Below are 16,493 nucleotides of genomic sequence, written 5' to 3'. Positions count from 1 at the left end.
GTGGTATGTCAAAAAATTTTCTAGAGTTTTTTTTTGTCATTTTTGAAATTGTTGTTTTTAGAGTGTAGACATGCGTTTGATGCTAACATACTCAAATTTTCAGCTTCCAATATCCAAACCCTGGAGATCTAGGATAACTCAAATAAAGGGCACGAAAACGACGGAGCAGCTTTCTGAAACGAATTGCCATGCTTATAGGCTAAGCTTGCAGAAAATTTTATTATTGAGGAATTCCTGAAATTTTGGGAGCATAAAATAGTGTTAGTTGTTAATACGTTTTAGCAGTTTTGTGAGTTTAGGCTCATTAGCTTTTGTGTAGTACACATTTAAATTAAACGTGATGGGGAAATTTTCCCCAGGAATTTAGGTTGCATTTATTTCGAGCAACAATAATTCTAAAGCTCGTACTTCATAATTTTATTACAAAAATATTTGTTTTTAGTGGGTTACTATTGCGGTTTCATTAGTCTTTATACTGACATTCAAGAAATTTGTAATTTTTTAAATAGTTAGATAGTATTTTTTTGGCGTTTTAATCAGAGTTGGCCTAGTTAGGGCCCTGTGTTCCTGATAAGGCCAATTCGCCATTTTTTGTTAAACTACTGACAAACGTAATTTAAGCATTTTTATGCATCAAAGATGCATATGCTTTTGTTAATAAAATCGATATTTTCAGAAATTTTAATTAATTATTTTTGTTTGGAGGCATTTATACATAACAATGGGGTTGTTCAATAACAATGGGGTTGTTTCCTTCAGTCAAAAGTAGTACTTTTGTCACTTAAGAGGTGGGGTGCGTGCGGAGAAAAGTACTTTTGTCACTGAAATTGATAGAATAAGCAAAAAAAAAAAAAAAAAAAAAAAAAAAACCATGGACCCAGAAAATACTTTCATTTTCGCAATAGTTATTTTTTAATTAATTTTTTTAAATGTCCGATTTTTCGAACAAGGCATGGTCTTGATGACGTCAGAAATGCTGCTCTTTGGCGCATCTTTCTATCGCTTTTCCACGTTATGACAATCAAGAAGCGAATTAAAATTGCGCTCTACGCTTGCTATCAACCATATCGTTGCCAATAGACGTGAATAAAGATGCAAATTAAATATTTTGTTCTGTGAATGGCAACACTGAATGGCATTTCATCATTTGTGATGTCATCGGCAGAAGTATAAACAATGAAAACGTACCGATTTAAGTAATTTTTTAAAAATATTAAACTTAAACAAATTATTTAAAAAATGGTCAGATCCTATGTTTTTAAGCATGCTCTTTCAGAAAAAAATACTTTTAAAATTTTGGAAACGACCCCATTGAGAGAGTTTAATTTTAGCACACCATTTATTAAAAGATTTTTAAAAAAAATATTACCTGCGTAAGAGAAATTAAGAGTTATCATTCTATGTTATGTTCATTCAATAAGCTTTTCAATAAGCTTTATGCAACATTATATGCAAATACTTTGTTTAAATAAATATTTATCTAAAATGTCCAAGCAAAAAAAAAAAAAAAAAATCATTCTAAACTCATTTTTTGTAAAATCTTTACCTGAAAGAATATATTATGATATGAGGGAATTCGCTCTTTCTAATGATGCTAACAAAAACAAAATATACTATGGCAAATTTGAGCAATAGTTCATTGAAAACAGGCTGTTTTTGATGTGGATGATTTTTACCTACTTAGTAACAACTTAGTGGGATTTTATTTTTCCAAAATAAGATCGTTTCTTGTTTTTATCACATATTATTTACAAAATAACATTGATAGAGAAGAATAAAACTATTTCTGTTTAATAACAGATGTATGTCACTACAAAGCCGTTTTCATGGAACCACCTTACACTTTACATTGTAGAACGAGCTCTTTTCGTGAACAACAGTTTTTCAAAGCCCATTTTTTTCATCCTTATCTAAAAGAATACCAAACGAAGAAAATAAAAAAAGTTCTTAGCGAAAGAAAAAAATTTCTTTCAAATGGCGCTAACGAAAAATAGATATATCGGGACAAATTTGAGCTACAAAACGGGCTATTTTTCATGTACAAGATTTTTATGGCCAAATTTGGATGACAATGTCTGTTACCCATAAAAAACAAGTCTTTTGACAATGCAATTACGAAGTCGAGCTTTTGAATTATTTTTACTCAAAATATAAGACAGCTAAAAATACAAGGAAAAACAGTTGCCACGGCGTTTTCTGAAGAGTTTGCATGCGTATTACACAAAAGCTAAAATGAGCTTAAATTCTCAAAAATATTGAAACGTATTAACAACCAGAAGTACTTTGAGCTCCTAAAATTTCAGGCTTAAAGTTCAATAAAATTTTCTACAAGCTTAGCCTTTGTTTCAAAAAGCGACTCCACCATTTTAGAACCTTTAATTTGAGGATCCTGTGGGGGATCATATTCCTAGATCCTCAGGATGTAGATCTTGAAAGTTGAAAATTTGCATATTTTATCATTAAAGGCATATCTACACCTCTAGAAAATTTTATCTAAATTGCAGATGGTCGGATAGGAACGACTTGACAAGTTAGGTTAGTTAGAATGACTCAACTGTTAAAAAACGGTTGTTTCCTTCAGTCAAAAGTACTACTTTTAGTTACTAAAATCGAAATAATCAGCAAAAAAAAAAAAAAAACATGGAGCCAGAAAATACATTTATTTTCTCAACATTTAATTTTTAATTAATTTTTTTAAATGTCAGATTTCTATAACAAAAATGTTTTATCATGAGACGCCACAAGTGAAAAAAGCCATCTTGAATTGGAACACGTGGTTGCCTTTTTTTTTTGGAAAGGTATCACTTTTTGGTGATTATTTCACTGCGAGCAATTATTAGCGGAACGAGAATTGTTGTACAAGAATAGTTAAGCAAAATATTCATTTGGTAAAGTTTAGCACTATCCTGAAACTTATGACGTCAGCAACGAAAATAAAAACAGCGACTGGACGTCTTTCAAGATTATTTTTCAAAAGAGAGAAAATAAGTTAAAATTAAGAAAAAAAAAAGGTAGCTCACCTCATGTTTTCGACCTTGCACTTGCAGTAAAATATTTTTGAAAAATAGGAAATAACCCAAGTGATGACTAGCTATTTTATTAAATTGACTTAGAATATATTTTTTTAACATTTTACCCTTTAAGGACATTTGAAATAGAAAGAGATTCACCTCAAGTTTGACCGATGCAGAGAACCCTGCCTGGAAAGTGGCAGGTGGGAATCTGCATCTTCAAACTGATCTTCATCCAAATTCAAACTTCCTTGGCGAGATGGCAACACGGCTCCCATCAACCTTTGAAGCAAGGACGGTCGCTAAGGCAGGGAAAAATGGAAGCCTCCAATCAGAAGTGAGAAAATAATCACAGAACGATGGAACAAGGAAAAACATTTTGATTATTATGACCCCAGCAATTTGTTAACGATACTTTATTTTGAAGAGAAATAGAAAAATAAAAAAAAAATAAAAAATTAAACTTATTAATGAAATACGGGGTTGTAAAGAGAAATAAATAAATTTAGTTAAAAAAGCAATTGCACTATGTGGACTTAAAATTTATTGAAAGGTTAGTTGAACACATAAACACTACTGTAAACTATTAACACATCCTGAATAACAAATGTGCTTGGCTAGTAATGAAAAAGCTAAGTGATTATACTCGACTGCAAGCTTCTTTGACTATGGAGAAATGAGCTGAGGCCAAGCGAAAGAAATAGTTCCCAGCGCCTTGTCCGATATTCAGGTGAAATTACGCTCTTCGCTTTAGATATCGGATTAGTTAGTTAAACTCACGCATACGTAACCTTTTCATGTCATAATTTCTGTCAATCGTTAAATATTTTCAATTTTACCAGCGAAGCAGCGCGGAGCATTTTATCCATTTGAATCTAACGCACCAGCCAATTGCAGCTCATAGACAGGTGGCGATTTTCTCTTATTCGCTACTATTAGTGTGACGTTTTATCTGTTAACTCGTTTTTTCTTCCACGCGTTGTGACGTCATAGTCAACTTAAGTTGCAAGCAAGTATAGTCATTAAAACAGTTTTTACCACTTACATTTTAACGCAGTGGTATACCAAGAAGTTAATTTTGAGGGAAGAGTGCATATTTGTATGAATCAATTAAGGCATGGGGTGCGTGGTATTGTTCTCCCAATATTTTTTTTTAACAAATTGATTGTATAAGAAACACAAAATCATATATTTTTCATAGTTTGCATTTAATATTAAAAAAAAAAAGTCTGTCCATAGATTATATGGAACTGGAAAATGTCCAAATAAGACGAGTCTATTTGCACGAGGATGAAAAGTAAAAATTTTGGGCATATGTTTCACTCATTTGAATGTGACTCTGCATAATTTGGAGGCAAACAACAAAAGCTAGCATCCTGAAAACTAATGGATGCTTCAATTTCCACCTGTAAACTGGATGTTTGCCTTTCATTCTCATCAGTGGTTTGTTTAAGAAAAATGTCCACTCACATTTGAGTCCAAATTACCATTTTATTCTGGCCTGCAACATTTTTACTTCCTTTTACGAAGTAAAGGAAATATTGTATTCGCGAAAAAAATTCCACCCAAAAATCAGCCTTAATTTCCATTTTGCTAGACCCCGAATAAATAATGAATTTTTTTTTTTTCAATCCGACTACACGTGGATATATGCCTAAGAACGTATAAACACCCGAAATATCCATTTTGACGATTCCCGAATTAATCACAACGAGTTTTCTCGTGACTTCTGTATGTGCGTATGTATCTCACATAACTCAAAAGTGGTATGCCGTAGAAAATTGAAATTAGGTACGTAGACTCCTGGTGAGCTCTAGTTGTGCACCTCCCTTTTTGGTTGCATTCGGATGTTCCAAAGGGAGTCTTTTACACCTTTTTTGAGGGAAATCATTGTTAATTTCAATGTAAACTCAAGTGGTGTCAAAATTTGGCAAAAACACTTAGCGATATATCGCCAATATTTTGGTCGCTAATTTTTTTCGCCAACTTGGCGACAAATTTGGCGGGTTTTTTTTACATTTTTTTTTAAAAGTCTGGTTTTATTTTGGCCACCATTGGCGATATTTAGAGAGTTCACCATTGAATCGCATTAAAATGTCCCATATTGGGAAAATGAATCTGTATAAAACGTTTTTTTGTTTCAGTTCGCAACAAACTTAGGGTAAAAATATTTCAAGTTTCTTTGCTTACTCCAACGCACTATTATCATTTAATTGGAGTAAAAGGAAGTTATGTGATGCACACATTAGCTCGTTTTTACTTATTTTTGGTACCACGGTAAATGTGTATAGTACGCACAAATGTATGAGCATCCAAAATCATTTTTACTATCCCATAGCTGCCAACATTGACAGCTGAAAATTAGGGAAATTTATGCCTAAAATTTGGGAGACTTTGCATGAATCACATTAGCTACAAAATTTGAGCGTAAAACGGACTTTAAAAATATAAGTAGATATTTCCTCAAATTAGCCTCTTAAAGACTCGAAATTCCGTGCTCAGAAATCCGGCAATACCCTGAATTCGGAAACTGAATTTTTTTTTTTTTTTGAAGTTAAAAAGATGACTTTGGGTTTCGGGTGATCCATCAGATATATTAAAAGTTAAAGTCCTAAAAATGTTCAGACGACCTTTGATGATGAAAAAAGTAAGGGGGGGGGGCAGTCGTTCCCTTTGCCCTCCCCTTCCTCCGAGTCGCCATCACTATACAGTTTTATGAATAAAATGTATTCTGTTTTTATTCAGCAACTTTCACCAGTGATGAATTCTGCCTTATTTAGTAACTTTTTATGAGCATTATTTTCCAATTTAATTGTTTACATTAATTAATATTTGCTGCATTGGAGTATATTATGGTTATTTTTTTATCATACTTTTACATTTTTGTGCTCTATAACTTATATTTTGTACATAAAAATCTCTTCACTCTAACTATACAGAACTAAATAAAACCAGACCAGAAAACTTAAAACTGTTAACTGAGCACACATTTAAATACTCGGTTAGGGACAGGAATGGTTCGTCGACAAGCTATTTCTGGGAAGAAGATTATATGAAACAATTCCCTTTTCAAGGTATACCACTGCTTCTATCATTAGCATTTAATAACTCAATAAGCTCAAATTATCTTTAAATTAACAAATATTGGTGAATGGTTTCTACAAATGAAAATTCAATGTTACATGATATTTATATTACAAAACCAAATTTGTAGTAATTCCTCAGGCCTAAGTACACATTTGAGAAGCCTCAAAATTAATTAGCTATGACTTTATACAATTGACACAAACCTATCATTTTTAGTATATACGTATATATATTACTTAGAGAGAGTTTTACAGTTTTGTTTTACACTAGCAGGTTTCATAAAGACAATGAAGACAAATTTTCAAACAACCTGAATTCTTATTTTAATTTTAAGAACAAATAGTTTGTGTTTGGAAAAAAAAGAAGGGTAAATGACATAGTTTAGATATACTATTCGTGCAGCATCTGGTCATTTTTTTACAGACTTGATCTTATTATGTCTGCGAATGAAGCAAAACAATTTCACATGTCATAATCAAGTAGAAAAATTGTAGCCACAAATATAAAACAACAGCACAATCAAACTTATATTATGATGGTCCCATATCTTAATACATTTGCTTTTCAAAGTAACAAAATTATTTCAAATTACACGTACCAGAATGCAAGGCTCAAGGGACTGTTATGCCGAAAATGAGAGATGAGGATGATGACGATTATTAAATAATTTCCCCCACCCCTTCATCTTCTCCAGATAGACTTTTTGTGAATAGAATCATAATTGAAGCCTGGAATTTCCTTTACTAGCCTTGTAGAGCAACCAATAAATATCCAGTATTTTTTTTAACTAAAATTAAACTATACCTTCCGAATGTGGTTCCAACAAACTCCCATGGAATAACAAAATAATTTTAAAAATAATATTTCTGATTAAATGAAAAATTACCATATAAGTTTTGTGCTACAATATCAATTAAATGAAAAACCAACGTAAATAAAGCAAACATTTTGAAGAAAATACAGCATATAGCTATTTCAAGGCTACAATGGAGCCTCTTCCTCAGTGCAAAAAGCTCACCAACACAACCGAAAGTCGCGAGAACTGACAACAAACACGTGGAGACTAGTAGTTATACCAAAGAGGGCCAACCAATAAGAATTCAGGTCATAAGACAACAAACAACCAATCAGCAAACAACATGGCCCTCTTTGGTATAAATACCGGTCTCCACGTGGTTGCTGTCGGTTCTCTCGCGACTTTCGGTTGTGTTGGTGAGCTTTTTGCACTGAGGGAAAGGCTCCATTGTAGCCTGGAAATAGCTATATGATGCTGTATTTTCTTCAAAATTTGTGCTTTATTTACGTTGGTTTTTCATTTAATTCATAATATTTCTGATTGTTTTTAAGGAATTTAGATTCACACGTTTTAGTGGAAATCAACACCTTTAAAATTAATTAAAAAATTAAAATTTGTTATATATGGAGCAAAAATTTTCTTAGAATAACTGGGAAGGCAATAGGTTGGAACATCAGACTCAGGACCGGAGGTCTCAGGGTTTAATGCCCAAGGCTATAAAGCCTAGCTGAGTACATGCAGGTAATGCACTCGTTACATAAGTAGGCTTGAAAATCTTGTGGTCAGTTGCTAAAAGGATTACCATGGAGAGGTACAAGAAAATGGAAAAATTTCCCTTCCCTTCAGACTGGTATCTAATTTGTGGAGGAGATTGACAGTGACACCTCTCGGTGGCTATTCATACGAAGTAATGATGGTTGTCCAGTTGGTGACCCTTAGCAAACTGCCCATCACTTTTGCACCGTTGAAAAGGGCACTTGCTGTAAAGGTACAGAGCTTACACATTTGAAAATAAATAACAACTGCTTATCTTTTTCACTCTTATGCAGTTTACTTGTCTTCCAGAAACTTTCATAATCATTCTGTAACTGAAAAGATGACATTCAGGGGCCAACAACAGCTATGTGAAGCATTCATCCTACTGTGTTTGGAGTCATTCAAATTTTGAAAGAGGCTTTCGAAATGTATACATAGCATTTATAACTTCCAAAATTATAAAAGATATTTGATACGTAATTAACAGATTCTGTATTTCATTTCAGTTGCACCTGATAATCCTCAAAACAATATTCCATACAGCTGAAAAAATATTTCAATGTTAAACATAAAACTCAGATAATAAGCGAAAACCTTAACTTAATCAATAAACCATATATTATGTCATAAATTTCTAAAGTACTAAAAGGTGAACTAGTTAACTCTAAATAGTACTTAAGCCTGAGAATGTCTACTTTTTCAGAAATACCAACCATGAGAAAGAATGAATATTAGAAATAAATTTCCATTATGATTAAAATTTTTCTTGTTTAAAGGAAAGGGAAAAAAAAAGCGTCATCGAAAAAGCAAATGATCTTAAATATGTATATATGTGAAATATCTTAAAATGAAATCTTGAAATCTGAAGTAACCAGAGTCAATTAAGAAAAAATATGGCATTTAAAAAATTAAAAAAAAAATGTTTGCATAAACTTTCAGTCCTTTTCATTCTAAATGATTAAAGCAATTAATACTAACTAAAAAATATGAAAATAATTATTGATATTAAAAACCTTTAAATTCATGAATTAGGTTTTATCAATGTTTTTAAACAAAATGTTTGGATGCTTACAAAATGCACGGAACATGTACTTCAAAAAGTACTAAGAAACTCAATAAATGCTAACGTGTCCTCATAGCAATTACTTTTCATACGATTTTCAAAAACCTGACTGTTTACAAATTGGCATCATTTTAATTACTTGCTACTCTTAGGATAAAAGATTTTACAATCGTTAAAGGTGATGATTCATGAACAAATATATAAAGTATAGAGCTATTAAACATTTTTTTTTGAAACAATGCATATTCAGTGCTATACAGCAATGAAACATAACTTGGACGTCTGTGCAAATAGAATTTTAAACTGAAGTTCATATTTCACCTGTTGCCAATGTTCAATTAAAAATTCAGCCCGTTTTCCGTATCACACAGATAACAAAATTACTCACTGTTATTCAAAACAGTTCTATTTAAAACTGCATGTATTCTTACATTGAATATGCAATACTATCTCACTATCTAAATGAAATGTATTATACTTCACTACCGTAGAAAACACTGGTTGGTATTTCTGCATTAGAAATGAACTAAAAAAATTCTACTATCAGCATGTCAATATCGATACAACAATATAAAGAGAGCTATGCGACAGAAGAGTAAAGGTGCTAAAAGAAAGGAAGGAAAGTTTATCTATACTACCGGTGAATCTGAAGGATGAGGAGATTGGGAAGGACTCTCCTGCAATCAAAAACAAGATTAAACTCAAATCAAAGACAAGATAAATTCTCAAAGAAAAGACAGACTACACACTAAGGTTGGTGCTTCTCATTGGATGGTTGAGAGAGAGTTATCTCAATCAAAAATTAAAAAAAAAAAAAAAATAAGGTAATTAGTTACCTTTAACAAACAATTTGGTTTAATTTCGTTTTGTTTTACAAATCTTTTCAGTGGTTTTCATTGTCCTAGTTGTTGGCAGACATAGACATGTGGTTTAGGGGCACTTAAAATAGACTATGGTATGCATGTATTTGTATATGTATGCATTCATCTGAAAACGAGTTATGTGTCTGCAACATAAAAAATTGCAATGGGGTCGTTTCCAAAAATTTGAAAGAGCATGCTTAAAAACATAGGGTCCGACCATTTTTTTGATAAATTTGTTTACGTTTAATATTTTAAAAAAATTACTTAAATCGGAGCGCTTTCATTGTTTACGGCTTCTGCCGATGACATCACAAATGATGAAATGCCATTCAGTGTTGCCATTCCCAGTGCAAAATATTTAATTTGCATCTTTACTCACGTATATTGGCAACGATATGGTTGATAGCAAGCGTAGAGCGCAATTTTAATTCGCTGCTTGATTATCATAACGTGGAAACGTAGTAGAAAGATGCGGCAAAGTGCATCATGTGTGACGTCATCAAGACCACGCCTTGTTTGAAAAATCTTACATTTAAAAAAAATAATTAAAAAAAAAAAACTGTTGGGAAAATGAAAGTATTTTCTGGGTCCATGTTATTTATTTATTTATTTTTTTTTGCTCATTCTATCCATTTCAATGATTAAAAGTAGTACTTTTGACTGAAGGAAACCACCCCATTGAATAATTTGCGTTCATTTGAATATTTTGAAAGTACTTGCTTTGGCCAGTGTTGCTCCAGTGGCCCATTTACTGCACTGCTTATTTCATGAAAAGATGCAGGTAGTTTTACAACATGTTTTATTGGTTGGTTTCAGAGTCTTAGGAGAAGAGTTTCGGTTTTTAGAAGTGCAAATTATGTTGCAACATAGTTGACATGCTTTAGCATTATTTCTAACTGATCACTACCAGAGAAAATTTTCAAACTTCCCGAAAATGAAATTTCGAATGTGTTTAAATTTGAGTTCTTTAAGGTCTTCAAATAAACTCCTATGAGAAGCACCGATAGTCTAACCATTTACTAATCACTAAGAAAGAGGCTAGGATTTAATACACTTTGCCTATGACTGACTCAAAGAGGTAAGGTTACTAAAAGCCATGAACTAATACTCACATAAGAACAATTTTAAAAAGACATAAAAACAAACTCCAATGGATTTTACACTGCAGTGTAAATTCAGCAACACCCCAGAAAATACATGCATCAGAGAGAAACTAAAAAATAATACAACAGTCTCTAGGTATGACGACTCATATTAAGAAAACTGAAGCATCCACAATGTAAATCTGTTTGTTTACAGTTGATTGGTTTATTATTAATTACAACTTTTTATGGAACAAAACCCTATAAGAATCATCATACTGAGAGTCTGCTGTATGGAAAAAGTGCATACATGTATGATTAGTACTTATTAATACATCAGCAAGAATGACTGTATTGCCTGCTTTTACTCTCAAAATGCTGATATTTATTACTGTAATGTCGCTTTTTAAAATCAAATGAGAGATATCTGAGAGAAATATTGAAAAAAGAGATCTTGCACATTTGAAATTAGCTTTCATAAAAAAACATTTAATGAACTAGATATGCAAGAAATTTATCAAAAGTTTATTAAGAAAAATTGTGGAACATATTACTAAAATGCACAGAACATGTACTCCAAAAAGTACTGAGAAACTCGATAAATACTAATGTGTCCTCATAATAATTACTTTTTCATACGATTTTCAAAAACCTGACAGTTTACAAATTGGCATCATTTTAATTACTTGCTACTCTTAGGATAACAGATTTTACAGTCATTAAAGGTTATATTACTAAAAATACTTTTTTTTTGCATTTAAAGTAAAATTTTAAATTAAACTTGAAAGGCATACAAAAACAAGTAAAAACTTTTTTTGCTTTCAGATCTAATAAGAACATTTTTTAATATTTTTACAAACAATAAGTACTTAACTTATACAAATGAATTTGACTATTTGATTTTGATCACTTACATACTTTACAGCTTTTTAAGTTTAGACACTTTTGAGCGATTGTACATTTAAATCATACAAAGTAAAGGAAAAAACTAACTTAGTCAACATATGAAGCGTAATAAGGGATTGTGTAGTAATTATCACATTGAATTTATAAACAGTTCATTAAAAAAAATTGCAAAAAAATAAACAATTTTATACTATCACAGTGAAATAAAAATAGCAATGTGTCTCTTATTTACACTATGCTCATGTTATAAACAAAATAATTCCCACAATTTCTATGATTGTCTCAAAATAATAATTAAAAAAAAATCTTTAAACTGAAATGCATGAGGTGGATAACAAGCGGATCACCCATCAAATTTTAGCGGAATTGCGTTTAAGACATGAAACAACTATTATATTGCTTATTTATGTGAATTTGAGTTTTTTTTTCTTTAGTATATGGACAAAATAGATCTAACAATGTTCTTATTTGACAGATTTTCACACTAAAGACTCTTTTCACATTATTCTGGGGACATTTATTCCAGAATCCTTATTATGAAAGGTTCAATTATATTCCTATCTTTCGCTTTTGGCTTAGTTCTCTCCGGATCCACAGAAAAATTTCAAAGGTAGATAGCGACTAACTGTTAGTGTGTAAAAATAGCCACAAAAACTCTTTGGATGTGGTCTTGTAAATATCAATAATAATAAAAATTACTCAGTGTTCTTTATAGCCCAATTAAGCTAGTCACATGTTTTAAAATAAACTTTTATTTAAACCTTTTACCTTTTCTTGGAATAATAAGGCGCCTCACATGTTTTAAAATAAACTTCATGGACTAATATACAAAACTAGTTGATTAATGTGCATAAAATAGATAACTATGGCTTAAATTTTTCAAATTCAGAGGCACTAAGTCTGATCTTTCTACATTCAACTTTCAGACTGTTGATACATTATTATTGTGACATAGATCAAGGATTTTTTACGAAAAAGGATAAGCACAAAGCACTTTGTAGCATTTGCACAAAATATCAATACAAATTTTAAAACATGTTAAAATCGTGACAATGAAGTAAATTTCTAATTGCGATAAACTATACTAAACAAAGCTACGACGTGAATATATTTTCACACTAAAATTATGCTTTTCAATCATTCTCCATTATAAGAATACACATAGAAAATCAAAGTCTACACTTTTGTCATTCATTATCATTTTAATCTTTACCAGTGTAAATGTAAGAAAAAAAAATTTAAAACTTAACATAATATTTGCATTTATAGGAAGCGAAAGCTATATTTTGTTTTTTTTTTTTTACTAGATTGTTATTTTCCAACTCTAGACATATTGTTTCCTCTGTATATTAGAAATTTCTAAGCTATTCAAAACACTGATAATATGGGAAAATATTTAGTAACATTTTCAGTTTGCATTACATACTCAGGTATATTTATCATTGAGTCTATTTTTGAGAATTTTAAAGCAAGAATGTTTTTTAGTTAGAAATCCCAAAAATAAGAATTACTGGGAAACCCCCCCCCCCCAATAAACTCACACATTTAAAAATGTAATAAATTTTGCCATGAGCAACTAATGCCTCGTATGCTTATAATTACTGTCCTACGAGTATATACTTAGTAAGTACTTTTCCATATTTTTTTAACATTGTATGTACATTTAAAAATATTGGTTATAACTTTGACTCTATAAATTACATACATTATATTTAAGAATAAAATACTTGCAAAGAGCTCGCGTTTGAAAATTTAAACAATATTCTTTGGCTCATAGTCTGTTTGGAACGACTATCTGCTAGCGCATTAACCAGACATGCAGCATTTAAAAATGGTAAATGCATGTTTCTTTTTTTTTTTTCAATCTCACACAAGAACACAGTTAACAAAATTTTATTTTTAATGAAAAGATACTTTGCTAGTGACTTATAGCTGTTTCAAGAGAGTTTTTGCAATTTGTCTTCAAGACAGGAAAATGCCATTTTTAGGAGCATTGATTGAATGCATTTATCTCCAAAATATGACAAAACCTTGTCTACAATTTTTCTTTATCAACTTGAAATAAATGCTTTAATATGCCAGCATGGAACATTTATGAATTTATAATAATGTTTTTTTTTAAAATTGAATTGGAGAAGTATTCTATAAACCTTTTTCTGACTACAGTGGGCGCCGGTTAATTGAATCGGTCGTTAATTGAATCAACCGCTTTAATGAATCAAATTGTCAAAAATAGAACAAAATCCAGTTTTATTGAAGTATTCGCTTTATTAAATCAACCGCTTTATGGAATCAAAACTGTTTAGAAAAAAAGTGATTCATATAAGCAGCCGCCACTGTACTATGTAAGACAATATAACAATTAATTAATAAAAAATACAGAAAATATAAACTAGTGGTTTATATGCTTGAAGCCATTCCCATTACTCACAGAAAGTGCATTGGGACCTGGGATTTTACCAAACCTAGTAGCTCTCCAGTTTTCAATAATGAGCAAGCCTGCGTAGATTTTGCCTACAGTGAGCTGCTTTGTACCTAAAACTGGAAAAGAATTACGACAAACGGTTAAAACTCAACTCATGTACCTGCGATACATATGATTTGCCACTTCAGCTTTCTAAGATTAAAAGACAAATCTGTACCTCAGAGCCAGAAGGACATAAGTCACATTATGATAATTTTACAGGAGAGAGGAAAAACTTTTTTCTGGTGCATGCAAAGGATAGGACGCATGCTCTTTTAATCCTGGTAAAAAAGTGAAAAGGATATTTTTTTTAAAGAATATGTTCACATGGCTCGATCCGGAATAGGCTTTTACATACAATGCACAAATAAACGTAAAAGAGCAAGTTTTGGACTTACGTCAGTCTTGCTCTGAGGCACATAAATGACATTCGATTATTATTTGGAACATTAAAATGGAAGAGGGTGTTTCTGACAATTTCGAAACTCCTACTTGTAAATTTTATTAGAACATCGAAGTAAAATAAGAAATAACAACGTCAAAAAGCACAAATTGCAGATTACTGCAGACACGTGTTTCCCCGTTAGAAGGAATGCCTTTTTCAATGCAAAAGCAATGAGCTTATGGAGGAAAAGACATCCGACAAATCCTTTTTGTCAAATGACTTTTTATGCATTAAGCTCATTTATTTTGCATTGAAAAAGGCATTCCTGACGTTGTTTTTCTTATGTTACTTCTTATGCACAGAAGTATTTATTTTACCAACATTTGATGTATTTACATACACAGTCAGGGCAAATGAAATCAGTGGCGGCTCGTGGGAGGGGCCGGAGGGGGCCCGGGCCTCCTTACTTTTTTCAGACAATAATTCATAACTTTTTATTTATTTTCCTTTTTTTTTTTGGTGCGTGCGTGCTTGAAATTAAAAGGAATGTATGTGTGGAGGGAAAGGGGGGGGGGGGTCCAGGAAATATTTTTTTTGATATTACTTTGTTGCATTTTTCCCCTGAAATGAAATGATTCCTCCTAATATTCTCAACTTTTCCTTCAAGAGGGAAATTAAAATTTGAATTTAAAATTTTAAATAGTTACAGCTAGTTGACCCCCCCTCCCCGCCCCATATTATTTCTTTCTCTCATTTTTTAAGTTTGTCTGAAAATAAAAGTCTCTCCGAATCCCCCTCCCCCCTTCCCGCCAAAAACATTACGAAACATTTCAACTTTTATTTCCAGATTTTCAATTTCGCAACATTTCCAGGGAAAGTCTCCGAATACCTTACAACATCGCTTAAAATTGCGTTCGAAAATTGCTTAAAATTGAGTTTTTGGAGCTTCAGTTTCAAAAGATTGCTGTCCCTAACGTTACCAATTATGGTCCTACTATCGCGTTTTTAAGCCTTCATTTTCAGAAAAGATTCGGGCAAGGGCCCCCAAATCGCCTTCCTTATATATCATCAAAACATAGGTTTTTTTAAACAGCGACTTACGAAAAATGTAAGTGGAATTGTTTCTCCTCCTCATATAACCATAGAATCTTGTGCTTAAGTTTTTAAAATTTCAATTTTGAAAAGAATTCCAGGGGAGAGCGTCAGTACCCCTTTCCGTAAAAATCTTGAAAGTTTGTCTAAAAGTGCGTTTTTGGAACTGCAATTTCGAAAAATTGAAGGGGGGAGAAGGAATTGATTTCTATTTATTTTTCAAAAAATAAATAAAATAAAAAAAAAGATCGAGGAGAGTCCCGAAGTTCCATCCCTTAGTATAACCTCAATAAATATGGTCTAAAACCGCGTTTTAAGGCTTCGATTTCTGCAAATTTCCACGGAGTCCCCTCTGTACTGTTCTTTCCCCTAACATCACCAAAGACAGTCTAAAATTGCGTTTTTAAAACTACTAAAAGTTTCAACATTGAGAGATTTGAGGAGCAAATCAAATCAATCAAATTGATGAGATTTTTTTTCCTATTGTGCTCCTCCCCACCCTAAAAACTATTTTCTAGTTGCGCGACTGCTGTGTGTTGTGTTGTATGTACATGAGTGCATATATTGTCAAAATATTATTTTTTTAATTCAAAAAAATGTTTTCTCATTATTACACAGAAATTAATACTTGTTTTAAGTTACTGCTCATGTAGTTTTAAAGAAAATGTGAGAAGTTATCAATAATTTGAAGAAAATAAGAGTTCAATATTTTTTTTCTTTGTCTGCAGAAAAATTCTGTATCTGGCCCATGGAATAATATGCAGAAAGATGCACTCGCATGAGGATCGCTCAAAATTTATTTTACTACCTAGTTTCATAATTTATTTATTTTTCCTTTTCAAAAATTTAGTTTGTCTATTTTTACCTTATTTATTTTAAAACGAATACTGAGATGTATTTTCATCTTTGTTAAGCGGTTATAATTTATAATTTTTACATATTTCTCTGATAACAATATTTTTGCACTTTTGTAAATTGGTCTTGCTTA

General features: G+C 31.5%; 1 protein-coding gene across 1 annotated transcript in view; it reads right to left on the bottom strand.

Annotated features, from left to right (window-relative positions):
• The window catches only part of LOC129224927 (voltage-dependent calcium channel type A subunit alpha-1-like), a 194,952-nt gene that overhangs the window by 11,117 nt on the left and 167,342 nt on the right, over positions 1-16,493 (bottom strand). The window contains exons 41-43 of the mRNA XM_054859474.1: positions 13,996-14,105; positions 9,352-9,390; positions 3,171-3,313 (exon numbers count right to left, since the gene is read on the bottom strand). Coding sequence (XP_054715449.1) covers positions 3,171-3,313; positions 9,352-9,390; positions 13,996-14,105 — 292 coding nt within the window. The remainder of the gene's footprint in view (positions 1-3,170; positions 3,314-9,351; positions 9,391-13,995; positions 14,106-16,493) is intronic.

Source organism: Uloborus diversus, chromosome 6 (genome assembly GCF_026930045.1).
Source record: "Uloborus diversus isolate 005 chromosome 6, Udiv.v.3.1, whole genome shotgun sequence".
Classification (NCBI taxonomy): domain Eukaryota; kingdom Metazoa; phylum Arthropoda; class Arachnida; order Araneae; family Uloboridae; genus Uloborus; species Uloborus diversus.
Note: the sequence above shows the minus strand (reverse complement) of the source record. Positions and strands in the feature narration are given on the sequence as shown.